This window comes from Choristoneura fumiferana, chromosome 6, assembly GCF_025370935.1.
Source record: "Choristoneura fumiferana chromosome 6, NRCan_CFum_1, whole genome shotgun sequence".
Taxonomy (NCBI): Eukaryota; Metazoa; Arthropoda; class Insecta; order Lepidoptera; family Tortricidae; genus Choristoneura; species Choristoneura fumiferana.
In genome coordinates, this window is record NC_133477.1 from 17,425,862 (window position 1) to 17,446,719 (window position 20,858).

The following is a 20,858-nucleotide window of genomic DNA, read 5'->3' on the forward strand; positions in this document are numbered from 1 at the left end:
TACAAATGCCTGCCCCGACCGGGGATCAAACCTGAGACCTCAAGCTAAACTAGGTAATTATAATTGGGAAGAAGTAAAGGTTTGTTTGACATGCCATTGACAACATGTTGTTGTTGTGGCATGTTGTTGATTGAACACTGACCTACATAAGTACCTAACTCCATAGTTATGGAGATCTGAAATGGAAACCATAATAAAAATCCTGAAATACATTTCAAGGGATACTTATTCAGTAAACAACTTGCGTAATCGTCTACTTATTACACTCAACCCCCTACAAGCTTTTATTTAGTTTCACCTGCCCCGCTGTATGTCTGTAACATAGACTTATAATATACTACGTCTGTAATCAAACCTTGCAAGTTAAATCTAACCACTTCCTGTAGTTGAATTAACTTGAAATTTTGTATACTATGTAAATTGCGTGACAATACGTTAATCTGCTAGTGACATCCTGGTAGTCCGGCCAGGATCGTCTCCACAGCACGGAATTCTTCAACGATTAATGGCATGGACTTGAAATTTGGTACGCAAATGTAGTTTGGGTGACAATACAAGTACAGTCAACAAAAAGTACAGAAATAAAGCTTGTATTAAAAATGAAATTTTAAAATCGCTGTAGGTAATAAACTCGTGTTATTAGCAGCTGTTTGCGTAAACAAAATGCCGTGCGACAAGCGTGAATGCCAAAGTTGAGGAGGGTCGAGCGGAATGGCATTACACGACATCAGTATTCAGTCAGGTAATACTAACTGAGGAGTAATTATATGTAGCCTTCCCAAGATATTATCACAAAGGAAGGAACAGTTACAGTATCTTATATGTCACTACATCGATAATCGATACTGCATTATGTTTTCATAAAAGTTTTTTTTATCATATAAATTTAATTCATAATTTGATTAAAGATCGCTCATACTCGTACATGCGTTGATGTCTAATATATGAAGACTACCAAGGACGTATTTAAATCATTCCATTAGGTATTGTATTGTAAGTATTGAAAATCATGTGGTAAACATTTTAAACAACCGCATACACACAAACATACACAAATATAAAACTTAACTTGCCTTTTTTTACCTCGGTTGGCAAAACCGGAACCCTTTTAGGATCACTTCATTGTCGTCTGTCTGTCCGTGTGTCAGTCACCCTTTTTCTCAGGAGCTCGTGGAAGCATCAAGCTCAAAAATATCAAATATTTGGCTCTGCTAGCAAGAGGCGCAGTGAAAAAATCAATCAACTTCTGAGTCAATGCAATCCAACGATACAGACATTAATTGCCGGGGCATCAAAACCTGTAGGGTACTTCCAGTTGTCCTGGAAACTTGAAATTTAGTATGGGCAGCATGACCAATAAGAAAAGTTCCAAAATCTTAATTTTTTGAATGTCGTCTGTCTGTCAATAACCAACTAAAATGATGCATAGGTACATTTTGTTTACGACAGGAGCTCTGCTAATACTGGATATTAATTTTATTTTATTATTATTTAATTATGGTCTTTTTTATAGTAGTTTTATAATTTTATAGTTAGGTGTCGGCGTGTCACTCTTCCCTTATTGTAGCTGTTCTCTGCCATAATGGGCCTGCTACTTTTTTAATTTCGTCAGACCATCGTTTTCTTTGCTTTCCTCCTTTTCTTTTTGTCTGGCATTTAGGAGTCCATTCTGTTATATCCTTTGTCTATTTATTTTTATTTTCTCTGAGCATAGGTATATCCTACCGACTCCACTTGAGCTTTTTATTGGTCACAACATCTTCTATTTTCGTACTGGATATTCATAGATACCTACGAATTTTGCGCTTGTCCTACTCGCGCGTGGCCGGTTTTTTCGTTTTTTGTTCTCGCCCCAAAAATGCTGTCAATTAAAACTTGTATGATTGTATGACAGGACAAGGACAGGACCGGTACGGCCTGGGGGGCTACTACGAAATTTGAAAATCGTAGTTCGTATCGTACCGTCCCTCTCACTCGTATTAAATAATACAAGCGGCAGCGAGACGGCATGATACGAATTTTGTACTTAGTAGTATAGGCTCTGGGTTGGTGGCGCAATTGTTACCGGTAGTGAACCGAACCGGGTCGTTGATTCAACCTAGCTAGAAAGTAATGAATTCATGAAGGTGACCCTGGTAAAGCTTGTCTAAGCCAGGGGTCTTCAAACTTATCGACTCGAGGGCCACACTGCACTTAATGTAAATTCGTGCGGTGCAATACTTTGGCTGGTCATGGGGGTAATACATTAGTTAAGTAGACTTTGGGGCTGTTTCACCATCCATTGATTAGTGTTAACTGACTGTTAAATGTGATGCCGTCTCTATTTGTTTTGTTCGAATAGATGGAGACGGTATCACATTTAACCATTAGTTAACACTAATTAATGGATGGTGAAACAGCCCCTTAGTCTTCAGGGGGTACCTGGATATGAGTAACGCATAAGCAACGCACTTGGTGTTGGTTATGTTCATGAGTGGCTTATCTATGATTATGACCAATTACCGTCAGTGGCGGGTCTTATAAAACTAAAATATTAGGTACTTGTAGCTTTGTAAAATCGGACCATATCGCGGGCCGGGCCGTGGGCTCTCCCGCTTTCTTTAGACCCGGACTTGGCCTGCGGGCCGTAGTTTGGCGACCCCTGGTCTAAGCTAAGATGACGCGTGCCTCACTCAACGAAATCAGTTAATTATACTAAGACAGCAAATCTTACAATAACCGCCTAAGTCTAACGGGGATTTAGTTCCCGGGGATTTAGTAATAATCTGGTTGTGACATCCTGGTGGTTAAACCTGGATTGTATTGGCTGGAGGGAACTCCTCAATAGTTAATGGCATCGACTTGAATTTGTTACGAAAATGTAGTTTAGATGACAATGCAAGTACAGTCGACATAAAGTACAGTCAGCAAATAACTTTGTATTAAAAAATACATGTTTTAACAAAAACTTATTTATTCTTATGAAATGAAATCACCAGGCCTCAATTTATCGAAGAATATTACCCTAATAATGATCTCGGTTTTATACATCCCAACTTGACAATTGTACCTATAACCATTGGTCCTTGCTATAACTAGGTTTTTTTTCCCTTAGGGAAAATTTGTTACCTAGTAAATTCTAAATCCCATTTCGCACATTTATTTGCTGGGGTTGGCTCCGAAATATATGATAACGACTGTACAATGATTGGATTCACATCAAATTTGGTACCAGACTGACGTACATAGATGGATGATAATGCAAGTACAGTCAACAAAAAGCTTTGTAATACAAAAAAAAAAATCTTTAGAACCTTTATGGAAGCGGAATATTTTTGAGACAAGATCACCGTACACTAACACTTGTGTAATTACCCGTTACTCAAACTCTAGTTTACACCTAGAAAATGATGGGAGTTTAATTTACATTGCGGCTCTTAGTCGATCACTTGAAACTCTTTAGCGACGCAGGCCCGCAATGCAAAACAGCTATATTTACTTTCGTGTAAACTGGGCTCACAATGTTACGCTTAATCCCTACAGATGTGAATCACAATACCGCATTAAAAATTCAAAATGTCGCCTCGAAAAGAGTCTTTCAAAAAGAACTTTAACCTATTCACGGTAAGGATTATTATACTTGCGCTAGATTTGTAAAACTGGCTACTAGTATAATTATACCTGTCATAGGTAATTGAAATACCCTTTGAACTCCGTTAAAGCCCTCGCAGCGGGGAACGCGAGAGGTCACGTTATACTGGAGTTTGCTGAGAAGTCTGATAGACAATGAGTAATTGGTGAGTCTCTCGTTAAGCCGAGTCCACATTAGTAGCATTTTAACGTATCGTATCTCCGTCGCGTATCACCGACGAGTGTCAGATGTCAGTTTGGATGCGAAGATACGCTATCAATGCAATACAACGTATCCAATCCGTGTTTTTGAGTGGATCCACCCACATTTGCATCATTTTAACGTATCGTATCTCCGTCGCGCGTCCGTTTAACTAGCGTATCGAATCCCGATTAATACTCTAGGGGAGACAAAGTAGCTCAAAATCGATCGCGATCCATCGCATATCAATGATAACTTTGTATCATGATACTGTATTAAAACATGAGCATACTTATCGATCAACTATTTATCACTCGTCTCGTGCGACTGTCCTGATCGAACTAACAAGATATTTCACGTTTGGTAACTGCATAGATTGTATCATGTACACCATCTATTAACAGATAGCATGTTTACTTACATCTACAATTGTTTATGCGACAGATATGGGTATGATTGCCCATCGATGATATGTGATATTGTGTGATCGCACCCGTACCGTTCGCTGACGCTAATATTATTTCATACGAGAGTGAGCGGGATGGTACGATACGAATTCGATTTTCGAATTTCATAGTAGCCCGCAGATACGGCCAGCCTTACAATGATCGCGTATCTTTTCGCGTCCAAAATATATCGAGCATGATACTCGTGGTGCTAACTATATATACGGAGATCATACATCATCATGTATATACGTACTGCTAAGTAAACAAGACTTATAACGCATGCGGATTAACTAACACGCATTGAATTGCGGCAGGTTGTGCACATCGATGCCTTACAAGCAAGCTCGTGGCAAATTGAGATAGTGACGCTAAAATTATACGAACATGGACACTTGCCTTACAAAAGCGGGCTTGAACGGCCATTAAAATTGGTGGAAAAACGCCACTGATGTGCTCAGAATGCGTTAAAGCGTTTGTTTTAGGCGATTCATTTGAGCAAATTAAATTAATTCACGTGTATTTAACGTCTCGCAAGACTGGATAAGCCTACGTTGAACGGATCCTCTTTCTTTTACCGATTATCATAAAAGTACAAGACAAATGCGTGGCCAGTTTTGTGAGTGATTTCTCGTAGCTGTTTTTGCCGGTCGCCGGAGTTGTTTAAGGTCGCTAATACTGTCCAAAAGTAGTACTTGCACACTGCTTTGTTTCAGCGAGGGGAGTAAGACAGCCTGTCGAATTACTGGTACATACGAGGGTACTTAGATAGGTATTACTTACCTATGTAGGTACTTTTTTTGGGGTCGAGTCACCTTAAAAGCCTAAGACCCTTGCTTTTAGTTTTCAAAATTTATATGAGTTGCTTTATTAGGAGATTGCGGCGTGCAGCAGGGCTACTACGAAACTCGAAACTCGAAGTTCGTGTCGTTCAGTCCCTCTCGCTCTCTTATTAAATAGTAAATAGTAGTGTCAGAGGGACCCCACGACACGAACTTCGAGTTTCGAGAGATAAATCCATTATGCACGACTGGGAACGGAGGAGAGCTTACCTAAGTTTGGAATTCGTCGAGCTATATAGCTTACTGTCAACAACATTCAACCAATTGATTAATCAGGCATCCAAACAGCAACATACGAGGCTATTGTAATTATAAAGGCATTAGGAATAAAATAATAGTTGATCAGTGGGTCTGGCCACGTCTTGGAGCGTCGAATTACATCGCGGTACCGTTAGGTCATTGTCGCATAGCCCCAGGCGAGCCGTTTTTTACCACGTGTGCTGTGGTCGCCATTTGAATATTTCGACATGACATGCTGGATGTTAAGATAAGGCTTAGGGCTTTATCACACTTGCCATTTGCGGGCGAGTTGTAAGCGAGGCGTGCGAGGAACGAATTCGCCGTGAGCGCGTAACGATTTCGTAGCGAGCGCGCAACTCGTCGCCGGAAAATCAGTGCCCTTAGTGTAAAGTTTTCGTTTACAAAATACGTCTCGATCGCGTTCGCGTTAAAATCTCAATTTGTATGCAAACACGAATAGCGCCTCTAGCGGAACGTTTGTGAGGTTTGTGTTTCCATAAAAATTGAGATTTTAATGCGAACGCTATCGAGACGTATTTTGTAACCGAAAACTTTATACCTTAGTGAGTTTACAAAATACTACGTCTCGATCGCGTTCGCGTTAAAATCTCAATTTGTATGCAAACACGAATAGCGCCTCTAGCGGAACGTTTAGTGATGTTTGTGTTTCCATAAAAATTGAGATTTTAATGCGAACGCGATCGAGACGTATTTTGTAACCGAAAACTTACACTAAGGGTACAGCATGGCGTTCCAGCTCCAGCAGGGCTACTACGAACTGAGTTTGTGTCGTGCGGTCCCTTTGACACTTATAATATTTAATACAAGAGCGAGAGGGACGGTACGATACGAACTTCGAGTTTCGTAGTAGCCCTGCAGACGCGGCGAACTTGCTGTGCGTTCGCGACGAAATCGTTATGCACTCCCACGTTATGCACCCCCGTTTTTATAGGCGACAAAGGGAGCTTAAACTCGTGCACTCAGTAAAGAGGAAACGCCCACAAACCAGGCTAATACGTGCAATCTAAAAAATATTGGACTGATATCAATGTTTTTTTTTTTACTTTTTGTAGAGCTTGGGTCTCAAAACATGATCTCATTAAAATATTAAAAAAACTCATTTAAAAATTTTAATAATAGCGATTCATTTATTCGGCTCGCAAAGTGTAGATAAACTTCAACGTTTACGCTTGTTTCACATCTTCCGCTGGCTATGTGTACACAGCTTAACATTTGTCTGTCTATAAAATGCGTTGGTGGACTTGCTATTTAGTTTGTACCGGCAACTGTTTAGTCGTTCCATTAAACATTTATTTCGTACCCTTGGTCAATTAAAATCACATGTGTCTTGATGTGACACAGACATTGTGGTGTCGTGCAATAAGGACCCATGTGTTCAAGCTGCTTTCTTTAACGTTCACTGCATCACATGCGTCGGTATTCGCTTGATTTATCTAAGGAAAAAATAATGATAAAAAATAGTATATTTAATTCGCAATATTTGTGTATGATTACTGCGCGCTAAAGTTTATTTTGATCAAAAGTCACTTGCCCCTTATTCGACCAACGGTTCGATTTAAAGACTGAGCAGGTAAATCGTCAAATTATGTTAAACAATTACTTTGCTCACTCACGACCTTGCGATAGCTACGTCTACAACAAATGTGTGTGCATGCAGCTCCTCCGCCTCCAAGCAAGAACACATCAACATACCCAACTACCACCACCAACAACGCTGACGCATTTCCATCTCAACCAGAGTTCATCATCACGTTCGGTTGTGTTGTTCTGATGATGAACTCTGATTGAGTTCGAAACGCGTCTGCGAAATGTGTTGATGATAGTTTATATATATATATATAGGACTCCGCAAAGTAATTACTAATTAAATAAATGGTATTCAAATTATGTTAGTCCAGGATCGTCAACTCAAGACCAAGTAACCTCATTGCAACCTCGCAAAATTTGATAATACGCTATAAACGTCAACCTTGTGTATTTAAATTATTTAATGAACACCTGATACCGTGTAATGAGAGATTATCACCACAATCAAAGCATCAAGTGCACAAAGGCGGTTAAATTAAAGTATTGCGCACACTAATGAGTAATCGAGTGACGTTATGCAAGCAGGCATGCAACGAAGTATCGATACGATACTTACTCGTATTATCGATGTTTATTCCGTTAGTTCCGACTAATATCTTATAATAAAAAATAATTCTTTTCTATGTTTCTTTTCCTCCGCTTTTTGTTGTAATTCTTGTAATTTCAGGAATAATTGTATCTCTATTTCTTTCATACCCTACCTAATAAAGAGTTGACTTACTGACGGACAACGCAGAGCCTAAACCACTGTACTTAGAGGCTTAAAATTCTTAAGTGTCATAGAGATCCACTAAGAAGTTATTTCACGAAATTTGTACGTGATAGAGAGCTAGCCAATTTTTTTATAATTTTAGTGAGAAAAGCCCCGGGTTGAAGCTAGTCGTTTATATATTATCGAATCGAGAACGATTTTAAATCTTTGCTTTACTTCAATGTTGTAATCGATATCGATATATTTATCGATACTGAACATCTCACGTCTCTAGCAAGCAATCGGCTCGTTGTATTATGTGATAGCTCAAATTTTGCAATATATAATTATCATTTTCTCACACACCTGACCCTGTCCTGCAACCGTTATTGAACAGCCTCGGGCGGTGTGATATTGCGTTTGCTCATGAAACATACAAAAAACACACGACTAAAATGATATTATTTCAATTTACCAATGGCACGAATTGCAATGGATCTGAAATGAATCTGTAATTAGCTGCTGGTCGATTAGCTTCTTAAATTTGGAGTACCTGCTCGTAGAAGATTTTTGTTATGTGTAGGTATGTTTGAAACATAATATGACATCATCGGAAACTATAGTTGCGGAGGACAAGCAATGGATGATTAAAGGCAAGCTCATTTGATATATTTTTTTAAAGTAGTCAATCTTTAAACATTAAGGACGATAATTAAAAAAAAAGTAATAAAGAAGACGTCCAAGTTCGGGCAAGTGCTCTACCATGCCCCAACGCAGCTTAATCATTGAAAGAAAAAATCCTACAATCGTTAAATAATTTTAAAGAAGATTAAGGCATCAGGCTGTCTCTCTGTAAACAAGATGCTCCATTTTTTAATCCACATTCCTCCAGCATTGTGTACTTTTTGTGTCATTTTACACTCACGCGCATGTATCATGCCAAGTTCCCAGGCTCCAATTATTGCCAATTGATCGCTTCTTCGCCGAACGACCTATGAATTGCGTTTTCTAATCTGAAGGAAGGAAGATATTTGCATACTAAGTTTATGATCTATCTGTCGATCTATCTATACCTACTACTTTTTTTATGCATTAGAAAGAAGGTAAGCGATCTTGACGTGTTTTTTTATTGAAAAACACTAGAGAAATAAGTCACAGCAAATAGCATATGATCATTTGCTTTTAGAAAGAAAGAAAGAAAAAGTTTATTCGGCAAACTTGTAGGTAGCATACATCCGGTACATATAACTTAATGTTTAATTAAGGTCAACTTAAAGCTAGCCGAAAGGGCTGGCAGCTCAGCAATGCTGAGGTACCTACGGAACCACAGCGCTGATTTTCAGCTGCAGCCAAATAAAGAGAAAAAAAAGAAAGAAAAATGGTGCATGCCTATTTGACACCTTGAAAATATGTTATACATACATGTTGTACATTATGGCCGTCTGACGGAGATTCTGCAAGCAAAGGGATAAGTTAGCCTTTGTATGTACATGTTATGTATCTCATTAGGTATCATAAGTAATAGTTACTGTTTTTTAAAACGTTTTTCAATAAAAAGACTCGTCAAGATTGTTTGTTCACCCTTTTTCTAATGATAAAAAAACGAAGCATAGTCAATAAGTATTTTATTATTTTAACGGTACTAACAATGCTGGATCAATTATGTTATATGATAAATAAATGAATGATTATTATATTTATTATTATTATAGTGGTTGATTGTCTAAGGCGGACATATTATTATGTTATTGTTATTGCTCTACACTCTACAGCCTTGCACATGCACATCATATGGCGCTGCGAGTTTGTGTTGAGCTAGGTACTCCGCTGTGGCATCTGTCCGTTTTGCACAAACTAAAAACGATAATACAATGTGTAATACGGGCCAAACGAACGTAATTTTTTGTTTATACAAAATACAAAAGTCCTATTTCATGACCACTGTGTGTGTCTGTGTGTCTGTCTGTGGCACCGTAGCTCTTAAACGGGTGGACCGATTTGAATGCGGTTTTTTTTATTTGAAATCAGGTTTTCTAGCGATGGTTCTTAGACATGTTTCATCAAAATCGGTTATGCCTTTTTTGACATATTTAACTTTGAAGTGACAAAGTCAGGGGTTTTGTAAAACTAATTTTATGTCGCCGTGTTCAAAGGACTACTTTTTATTTACTTTATAAATTAAAACTTGACAATGCATGTAATCAAAAATATTTTTTTTAGATATCTTTAAATATAACAGATTATAAAGGTTTCAATTTCAAGATTAGACAGAGAAATACTTACTAGCAAGTGACGTCACACGCAAGTAGCGCCATACTTGCTGCATAGAGAAAAGCGTTTTAGAAAGAGACAGATATATCGATTTTTCAAAAAATCGCTATATGTCCTATTTTCAACCGAATTAATTTTGCTCTACGCTAAACATTGTCTGTGTATCTATATTTTTATACTATAAAGAATATGGCAAATTCAACAGTTGTCAAATACCGTATTACGCGACCGTTTGGCCTCACGTTTAGTGTCTCTCGCTTGCAAATACGCTATTTGGGCTAATATTTACACAAGTAAAGTGCTACCATAAACATTCACTATGCGTTACTTTTTAAAACTGGAAAGAACTAATTTTATGAATTAAATTCGGTTTTTGTTCCGCGTACCTTGATTTTAGGCTCGATATTTCCGTATATCGGCACAGTTGCATGCGCTGCGCCATGATCACGAGACGACTGGAGAATTACAGGTATGCTGGTATAACTGGAACTGGACTTTTTTTTTTATTTGACTGGATGGCAAACGAGCAAGAGGGTCTCCTGATGGTAAGAGATCACCACCGCCCATAAACATCTGCAACACCAGTATTGCAGATGCGTTGCCACCTAGAGGCCTAAGATGGGATACCTCAAGTGCCAGTTATTTCACCGGCTGTCTTATTCTCCGCGCCGAAACACAACAGTGCAAGCTCTGCTGCTTCACGCAGGATTAGCGAGCAAGATGGTGGTAGCGATCCGGGCGGACCTTGCACAAGGTCCTACCACCTGCACACAAGGACCTGGACTTGGTGAAAGAGGGTAAATCGGTTACGTCCGATTTATTTTTCTGACTGACAGTTTTAACCAGCATACCCAAAATTCTCCAGTCGTCTCGTGATCATGGCGCATGCAACTGTGCCGAAATATCGAGCTTCTCTAAAATCAAGGTACGCGGAACAAAACCCGAATTTAAATCATAAAATTAGTAATGACCGCGATAGTCTAATATATTGTGTTGGAAAGAACTGGAAAGAACCTTTCATTTTCGATATGTTCTGACAGAACAAACTTGTAAAATAATATACTAAAGCAGTTTTTTTTTGTTTTCTACGCATTTTGAAACGATTTCCGTGTGCAATTTGTCTCTAATTTAGGTAGGCTAGGTTAGATTAGGTAGGTTAGGTACTTATAACAGTTGAAAGTTAGTCTAATTGAAATTAATCCATGTCACTTTACTTTTACTGGAGCAGATTCCTTTCATGCCATTCTAAGGCCGTCTCGGATCCAAATCCATCCAATGAGGGCTATCGTTTTTTGTCTCACTAGATGGCGCACTGTTGCGTGAGGTTTTAAGTATGGATTTCAAAGTCTGTTATTACGAGCCTGAAAACAAAGTTTAGATTAAAATCTTATTTAGTACACCTTAAAACCGTACCATAAAAATATCGAGCATGCTACAGTGTTTCATAGTCCCCGTTTTGTTCGGAAAAAAGGGAGGACAAAGGTTTCCGAAAGACAAAACTGTCTCAAAACACAGACATTCGTTGCCCCGAACGCATATTAGCCATAATTAATTTCAGGTAATGCAAAATATTCGCAAAATTATTCTAATTATAAATAAACCAGCGTAGCTCACCCAAAAACTATGAGATTAAAATTTCGAAGACCTCACGCTACACTAGCGCCTGTAGCGGCGAATTCATACGCGATAGCCCTCATTGTCAAAGTTTTTGCCAAATTATCCACACGCGATATCGCATTGCCCAGTTTTGATTCAAGCTGCAAAAAGTCCAACGAGCGAGACGAATGCAGTTATAGTACCTACCTATTATCGTATTCGCTATTGAGGCTGGAATTTAATTTATAAAAAATGTGACCGCCAAATTGCGGGCGGCGTTTTTCGAAGTCTGTTAAAAACCACTTGGGAGTTTTTAGAATTTAATTATTATGGCAAGAGGTGAATTCGACGTCAGAAGCTAGGGTCGGCTTACTTAGTCATTTTCGATTGCTAACGATATTAGGGTTCCTTACTTCAGCAAAAACGGATCCCTTGTAAGATCACTTTGCTGTCTGTCTGTCCATCCGCCCGCCTATCCGTCTATCAAGACCGTTTTTCTATAGAACTTACTTACTTACTTCCATAGGACCTTACCAAGCGTGCGGAGGTATATATCAAGCTGAAATTAATATAAGCTACTCCTAGCAGTGAAAAATCAAATCTAAAGATACATCTATCAAAGTCAAAATATCTTTATTTAATTTACCTACCTTAACTGTAACAAGCACTATTGAATGACTTTTAGGCCGTGCAGTTCCCTACACTCTGGCAGTTAAGTTAAAACTAAATCGACACTTAATTTTTCCAGCTTTTAGATTGAATTGATTGCCAATCATCAAGTCCCAACAAATTTCTAATGTTCCTGTGACATTCTTGTGTGTTAACGGTACAGCCTTTTGCATTGCATAATATAGTGTCAGGCCGCATTTGGTATCTAAATGGAGAAACGGTTATAATTTGAATATTCATTTAAGCTTGATTCAAATCACTACTTTGTATCTCTGTGTACCCTCTATACACTGCGTCGCTACCACTGGTTTCTGATTGCATTCTCCAATAAAGAGATTTTTTTAGAATGTAAATACATTTATTTATCTACACACATATCATAACCCTCTTAAGCCGAGTTTAGACTTGCAAGAAAAATCATGCAAGTTGCATTACATTGCGAGGCCGTAAAGCCAACAAGTTTGTAGTGGTCAACAAGTCTAATCTCGTAATCTCGACTTTAGATCTGTACCTTCAGATAACTGCTATAAAATAGCATCATCTTGATCGTTAGTTAGTACCGTAATACCGTTTCCAATATCCCCGAAATAAATAGATTTGCTCGTTTAAAGGTTTTAAGCCCCATTTACGAGTAGACCATTCAAGAACTTGCATACCTACAGGTTGCATTACATCGCAGACTAAATATTGCGGGACAGTGAATTCAGTTGATCAAACAAATACCGCAATGTATTTAAACTTGCATGCAAATTCTCGCATAGTGTAAATGGGGCTTTAATAAATTATTCTATTACATTGTTTCGTGCTTTTTTTAACAATTTACCTTATTAATTTTTGTTATTATGTTGTATTACGAGTATCTGTGCGATAACATAATTCTTATCTTAAAAATATTACATTTTGAATTGTTTCTCTAGGTTTTAGTTGACATTTTGTAAATATACCTTCCTATTAATCTAGACTTTCTAGCAATCATGTGCGAGGGCCAGCAATGATGACTTGCTTTCTAGCACTCCGCCTAATGGCCAGCCCTTTATGGTAGGAAATTATTCGAATAAATTATTGTTCACACACTTTCTACATTTCCCTCGCGCCGAGATTGCGAACATTCATATTTATTTATGAAAATTAACAACTATACTAGAAACGTTTAGGTAATTAAGTTAATGTAAACAAACTTCAGGTGCCAGATTTGGTATATTCAAGGATTTAAAACATTTTACTTATTTATCATTGTAATACAAACTGGGACTAGTGTATTTCAGTGTATACAGAAATGTAAGTTTTAGATAGTTTAATGGGGGAATTTCAATATTTAAGACACCAATTGACGTTGTTTTGTTTACATTAACTTAAATACCAAGTATAGTTTCTAGAGACAGTAAACAGTTTGTTTTAACGTGAAGAACCCAACGATCAAGTTGGTAAGTAGATACGGAATGAAGTTAATTTGGCCGGAACACTTAGTATTGTATGAGGTATGAGCTATTTCATTAAAGGCTGTACTATAATTTATTAATATAAGTTCCTATGCCTTCTAAATAGAACGAAATCCCATAGTCAGATTGGACTGGATTTGGGAGAGCACCACCTCTTAGAAAACTTTATTTTCAAATCGGTTGCCGACGAACACGCTTTAATGTTAACTGCTTAACTGCTGCATCATCAGACTCCGATTACAATTAATTACATCACTGTCAAAGTACTTACACCCTAAGACGATTCTAGCAAGCTCAAACACGGCCTAGTCTAGCTTCCGACTGCATCATCAGATCACCTAGACGGTACCATATTATTGTATTTTCATCACAAAAACGCATAATTGGCAAATTTTATATTAATACAATAATAAGAAGCGTGTGAAAATCAAGTTAAAAGATTCGTTATATTCTTAGATACGAAGAGGTATTTATTGACATAGTTACAATTGAAGTTAATTAACTTGCCATTTTTTATTTTGTTGTCGATATATTTATTTATTTTTTCTCAGATTTCAATGCAATTTGGTGAATTGGTAAAGTTGCTTATACTTCACTATGGAAGCCCAATTTCACACTATGTCCTACAAATTTTTCTAATGAGTTACACAAAATGTATGGAAATTTCGTAACTAAACTGAAAAAAAAACGACAACAAAAAAAATGGCCCCAATAAAGGTAGGCAGGTTAAATATTCTGGCGTTTACCTCTTTTAAAAAATTTTGGTCTATAAAAATTATTAAAAATTGAAACGACGTGATCAAATTACACAAAACATACGTGCAGCTCGAGATGGCAATCACTCTCAAAATTTTTACAGAAATTATCGTACACGTCATCGCCATATAAATAAATACGCCGCATGCCACTAATATGACTGTCTTCTGACACTATCAACACATCACTATATAACTCACTACTCCAAAGTCCTATGGCTGACGTCTAAATAATTGAATATTAAACCTTGTTCAAGAAAACATAGAGCCTAGGTCTAAATGTAATGAAATATTCCGAACGCAGCGGTCGAGAAAGCCTTTCCACAGGCCGTTCGCCATCCGCATACGAACGCACCCTAATAACCTTCTAAATTAAATAGCTGCCAGACGTATTCGTCCTTTAACGCGCCCAACACCACTGCATTCACCCGGTTTATTTAGGTATGACACTGTTTGGTATTCAACAATGGCGCAGCGCCACATCTTTGGCAGACTTCCGTATCGGAATCTGCCGGATCTCAGTCGTTTGTGGGTCGGAGGTGTGTTGTTCTGAATATTCCGATTTAGAAATGGTGATGAGACGTCGCAAGACTTTTTAAGCTTTCGCGGCCATTTTTGACAGAAACTTCGAATTGAATTGTATGTAAAATGGTCACAATGAAAGTTCGCACCTTACGTAAAAAAAATACATTTGCCTCTGTTTCCATCTTTTTATGTTTAACCTTATGTTTTCTTTCTTTCTAAGTAATCGTGGTAATTGAGCATATTCACAGTCACCATCTGCTGGGATGGAGGTGTAATCGTTTTTTCCATTGATTTCGGTATTGACCTTTCGAATTTCTAACTTCATATCATGTTGTCCAACTTTTTATTCCAAACCATCATCCCCAACTAGTCCCCAACACATGTATCGCTTGCTCTATGGAGTGACGCCACTTTAGATTAGGGCGATCTTGTTTCCGCTTCACTCACTATTCTTACTATCATCAATTCATCATCATCATCATCGACGTCATCTCCAGTCTCTCAACTGCATGACAAAGACTTTTCTTGTCGTCCCCACTCCTCTTTTACTAACTTTATACCCATACTTACTTACCATCACGATATTCCACATTGAAAGAAGAAAGTAAGATACCTTTCTGTGATCCTTTCTATGATGATAAATACGAGATATCAATTCAATGAAGTTGGTTCTGAATTGTTGTCAGTTTTGCCAACGTTCCGTCTTTACTAGACTGGGTTAGGTTACTGTTAAAAGCTAGCGAGGTCCAGTCAGAGGCTAAAGGTGACTTGCAATTTATTCGAATGTCTGGATCGTTAGTTATCACGCAAGCCACTCCCGCGCATCATTGATTTATCTTACATAAAAGGTCATTATTTGCATTGAAATCGTACTGCAATGGAGATTGTTTGATTCCTATTCTCTTTGCTACAAAATTATAAATGAATTGTAGGTAATTGAAGTGTTAGTAATGATGATAATTTATCAACCATGTTACCTACCATGTACTTTGTGATTTATTAGCAAAAAATACATTACCTACTATAGGAATCATCCAAAATGGAAATAGTTTTGATAGACAACTAATTTTACGTACTTATGCAAGCGATCAAGTTATTCGATTGGATTAGTTGGGGTCCCTTTGTTTGTATTAGCATATTCGTTGAGTTACCGTTCTGTTAATAAATTTAATAAAAGCAAATCACCAAGTCACGTCACATCATCCCAGCCCCAGCCTATATACGTCCCAATGAGTAGAGGCCGGCTCTCAGAATTAGAGAGCTTGCGCCGTAGTTCCCATGCGCTATTGTGGATTTGCAGCTTCATAAACACCGTGAAATTCCTTTGCAGATTTTTGAAGGAGTCTGTTTTCCTTCACCGTAAATCTCTAATTTAAGGCGATCCGTTAGTAAATTTCGAAAAACTCAGATGTGCGAGCCCGGGTTTGAACCCACGATTCTCTGCTTGAGAGGCCATAGGTCAAACCACTAGGCCACCACGGCTTTCAAACACCGAAACACCACATTCTCACTATATTATAGAGATAATCTCACGGCTGATTTATAATGTTTTTTAATAAACCGTCATCTCGTATCATTATCATTACCATTAGGCATAAAACCAAGCAGGTGGCTGGAATTCGTCGTGACGAGTGATAATCATCTCACACAAATATCGCTTTAATTGCGGAAAGTGAAAAGTGAAAAGGTGAAACGACATTTCCGAGTTGGCAGCTGTGAGGCGTCATAATCATAAGTCGCGATTTTACTTCTGATAGTAGCTGTGTATGTTGATATTATGAGAAGCGCTGAAGAAATCAGCGCTGGGGCGTTTATTAACGCTTCAGCATTACGCTGAGCCAGCGTCCGATTCACAACCGCAATGACACGTACCTTCTAAAAGGTCTATCATTCGTGTTGTACTTTTAATACTAATGTTGTGTCTTGTGTTGTGCATAAATGTATTTTCTTGCTTTCTTTCTTTAGAAGTTTTGAGCCCTATTACAGCTGTGAGGCTCACGAGTATGCAAAGAACAATTTTTAATACAAAAGTAACTTAACGTGACACAAAATTGGAAAATATTTAAAACGAATGAATGACCAATATCTATGACTTCCGTTACACGCTCATTCTGGCGTCAGTTCAGTCCATTTTTGTGGTTTCATGTCAATCACATCGGTTTGACGAATATTATTGATAGCATTTAATTTTCATCAGTCTGCAGGACCATCAGTCCGTCAGTCTGGGAGTACGGCAATTCTGTTGTCATAGTGATGTGGTGTGATATGTTGGATTGTCGGATCTCTCTATCTACATAATTGACAATTGAAAACGGTTACCACCATAGCAGTGTTAAATTCATCCATATTTCTATATTTTACGTTAATATTATATACTAATATTTTCTCTATGCCTGCTAACTTTGTTATGGTGATGGTTTGAGTGAGAGATTATGTTATACCAACGATTATAATAAAATTATTCATGTAATATAAAGTCTGTCTGCACGACAGCCAGCGCACTGTAACTTATAAATAGGTCCAGGTAATTTTCATGTCAATTAAACATGCTGTAAGCGAGCCATATCTGCTGTTTCGGTAACATTCCGTTGTTACAATTTGTTTTGGAAAAAAATCTTCCAGTTGTACATTACGGTGAAATCGTTTAAAATCACGGAAAAAATCAAGTGCCATTGCCATTTTCTAATCTATTCGCCAAAAGAAGAAAAAACTTACTTGCAAAGCTTGCAATTGTTGTTCCAGCTCCACATACCGTAGCGAACTACTACGTATTCCTCGGATTTTAGCAATTCTTTCGTTACACAAAATTACTATATCGCGCCTAGACGTGGCTTATCGTCTAATTTACCAGTTTAGCAACAGTAATCACCAGTAAACAAATATTATCGATGACATTATAATCAGTGCAATATATTGCGGTCAGTTCTGGGGCAATATGTCGGTATAAAATGGGGGCAGGGCGGAGGTTAGGACAAGTTGTACTTCGGTCATCGGTCAAGATGACTTCTAAGGTGACGCTCCTGCTTCTAGCAGTTGGTTTGCAGGTAAGTCTTTAATTTATATAATTCACTAACTATGACAGCAGTGTCCAAACCTACATGATAAGGTTAAACGTTGGGGACGGCTTTAACCAAAGCACATCCCTTAACCAAGATTTATTGAATACACTTTCAAATGATGAAGCTTTTTCTATAGTACCATTTTCTATTTAACAGGTAGCCTTAGGGCAATACTCCTTCAACTCCTGCGGCTGCAGTTCGTCCGCTCCTTCTTATATCTCAGCACCGTCTTGTTCCTGCTCGCCACCCCCCCCCCACCCACTTGCTCATGTAGCCTTCAAGCCCCGACGTATGCTCAGGCCCCCAATGCACCTGCCAACCCCTTGCACATGTGTGTCGCAGCCATCATACGTGTCTTCGCCTCCTTGCGGATGCACCCCTCCGCCCTGCAATGTCCAACCACCGCCGCCTCCACCGATCTACATCTCTAGTCCGCCTCCTCCACCGATGTGCATCAAGCCCCCCGCTCCTCCTCCGTTTATGATTGAGTTGCCGTGTCCGGGCCCGATCACTGTTACCCCCCCGCCGCTGCCCCCGCTAAGCATCAACCCTCCTGCTCCGCCACCGGTATTTATCAATCCGCCTGCCCCGGCTCCGATCTACTTGAATCCTATCAATAACCCGCCAGTGACGGTGAATCCCCCGGCACCTCCGGTTATGTATGTAGAGCCTCCGCCACTACCGCCGATGATGGTGGATCTGCCGCTGCCGCCTCCGATCATGATTGAGCTGCCGGCGCCGCCGCCGATTATGATCCAGCCTCCTCCGCTGCCTCGTGTGATGGTGCAGCCTCCTCCGCTGCCGTCGGTGCCGGTGCAGCCGCCGTCGCCGCCGCCGTTCACGGTGCAGCCGCCGCCAACGCCGGGCATGTGCGTGCAGTTGCCGCCGCCCGAGCCTATCAGCATCCAGCCACCCGCGCCGCCGCCAGTAACCGTGCAACTGCAGCAGCTGCCGCCTTTCACCGTGCAACCGCCACCCCTGGCCCCGTTGTGTGTGCAACCACCGGCGCCCGAACCTGTGTGCTTCCAGATGCCTCCTCTCCCCCCCTACTGCGTGCAACCTCCCCAGCCGGCACCCATCTGCGTGCAGCCCCCCACGCCTGCGCCGATCTGCTTCCAGCCGCCGATGCCGCCAGCCGTATGCCTCGTCCAGGGCCCCCGCCCTGCGGCTGCGGCTGCTCCCCCCTTCGTACTACCCTCCCTGCAGTTGCCAGGAGCCGTGCTCCTGTCAGTTGTTCGGATCTCCGTACTACTTATAACCTTCGAGACGTTGAAGAGTTATATAGTGTTGCCATTATCTTACCTCCTAGACTTATATCTAAACAATAATTTAATAATACTTGCAATAAATATATTAAAATATTGACATGTTTTACTTTTTCATATTTACGTGACCATATAAACCTTGACCATATATACAGGTATATGTTTGTTTGCAACAAAAAGGCATTTTAATTTTAATTATACGGAAAACAAGTACCTACTAGGTACATAACAACAACGTCCATTATCATTCTAATGCGTCAGCCAGCCGCACTGCCCGCACTAAGAAATTACAACTTGTACAAAAAAACTACGTGACTTTGCCTTAGTAGGTAGAGAGTTTAGACTATGTATGTTACGAAATGAAATGTCTATTTCTAATTCAAAATTTACACATACCGTCTACCTACACAAGTCCTAGCATTCCTATCTGTTTACTTAAAGAAAAGAAAGAAAAAAAAAATTGCCGCAAAAAAAATATATATATATATTAGCTCTGGTGTGAATTAAGTGTTTGTTCGTTAGACATAAATATTTAGTCATCGGATTAATTTGAAAGGTACGGGTATGTAATTTGGATTAAACCTAAATACATACAAAAACAAAAAAATTGCCCGCATTTATTTAGCTCTTTGAATTAAGTGTTTGTTCGTTAGACATAAATATTAGTCATCGGATTAATTTGAAAGGTACGGGTATGTAATTGATAAACCTAAATACATACAAAAACTTTTGCACTTATTTATGTAAATATTGAACTACATTCAAAGTTATTTCATGTTAAACCCATTTCTTCGTAATTATCTACCAATACCTACCTACGAAATTAATTTTTGTATTTAAATTTATTTATTTTTTAAATAAAATAAAATTTAAAAAAGTATGCACACAGTCAATTTATTTGCTTATAATGATATTATCTTGTTCGCAGCATGGCGGGGTCCGGGGGGAGTGGACGGAGGGCGCAGCCGTGTGTTCCAGCCGGCGGGTGCGCCCGCGCCGCTGCCCGGCGAGATCTGGAGGTGCATCGGGCTGCGCGCGTGCTGCTCGTGAGCTGCGTCGTCAACTCACAGGTGAGGCTGGGTGGAGGGTTAGAAACAGCGGCGTGGGAGGGAAAGTTGGAAACAGCAGGGAGGAGTTTCAAGTACTTAGGTATGAGCGCTGGATGAAGCACGGAACAGGTATTATTCACAAGGCTTAGGTAGTTGTTCAGTGACAGCCTAAACGACTTGCGTATCCTATCGAAGTGATATCGCGCGTTAATTTTAATTAAGTAGCTGTAGGAAGGGTTTCCACTACGTGCCACTACTAAGTAGGCTCTCTTCTATAAGTAATGTATATACGATGCTAGAAGTACGAGTACATACTTTCCGTCGCGAGCAAGACAAAGCTAGCCGATTCTATTAAACTTCCAGTCGTTAAAAGTAAATTCGCAATATTGACTCCTAATAATTAAAAAAAAAACAGATTCGCGTATCGAGAATACCGTTCAAACTAAGTTATTTTGGAACACTCGTATTCCGTGTTCTCGCAAAGCCCCTTTCCTGAGACAAATGTAGTACGCAGTTTGCGGTCATTCTGATAGTTACAGACAAACATTGTTTTTTTTAGACTTTTATTGGTCGTTTATAAGAGCTAAGTACC

At 39.2% G+C, this 20,858-nt stretch overlaps 2 protein-coding genes across 2 annotated transcripts in view; both read left to right on the forward strand.

Annotated features, from left to right (window-relative positions):
• The window catches only part of LOC141428736 (unconventional myosin-XV-like), a gene marked incomplete in the record, with an annotated part of 88,221 nt that overhangs the window by 17,081 nt on the left and 50,282 nt on the right, over nt 1-20,858 (forward strand).
• Nucleotides 18,259-20,267, forward strand: LOC141428732 (uncharacterized). Its single transcript, XM_074088745.1, has 2 exons — nt 18,259-19,228; nt 20,146-20,267. The coding sequence occupies exons 1-2, from the start codon at nt 18,259-18,261 to the stop codon at nt 20,265-20,267; spliced, it is 1,092 nt and encodes a 363-aa protein (XP_073944846.1).

Coding starts and splice junctions, on each gene's coding strand:
- LOC141428732 (XM_074088745.1), top strand. CDS start 18,259: ATGCACCTGCCAACCCCTTGCACATGTGTGTCGCAGCCATCATACGTG. Junction 19,229..20,145: donor AACCTTCGAGACGTTGAAGA/GTTATATAGTGT, acceptor TCTTGTTCGCAG/CATGGCGGGGTCCGGGGGGA.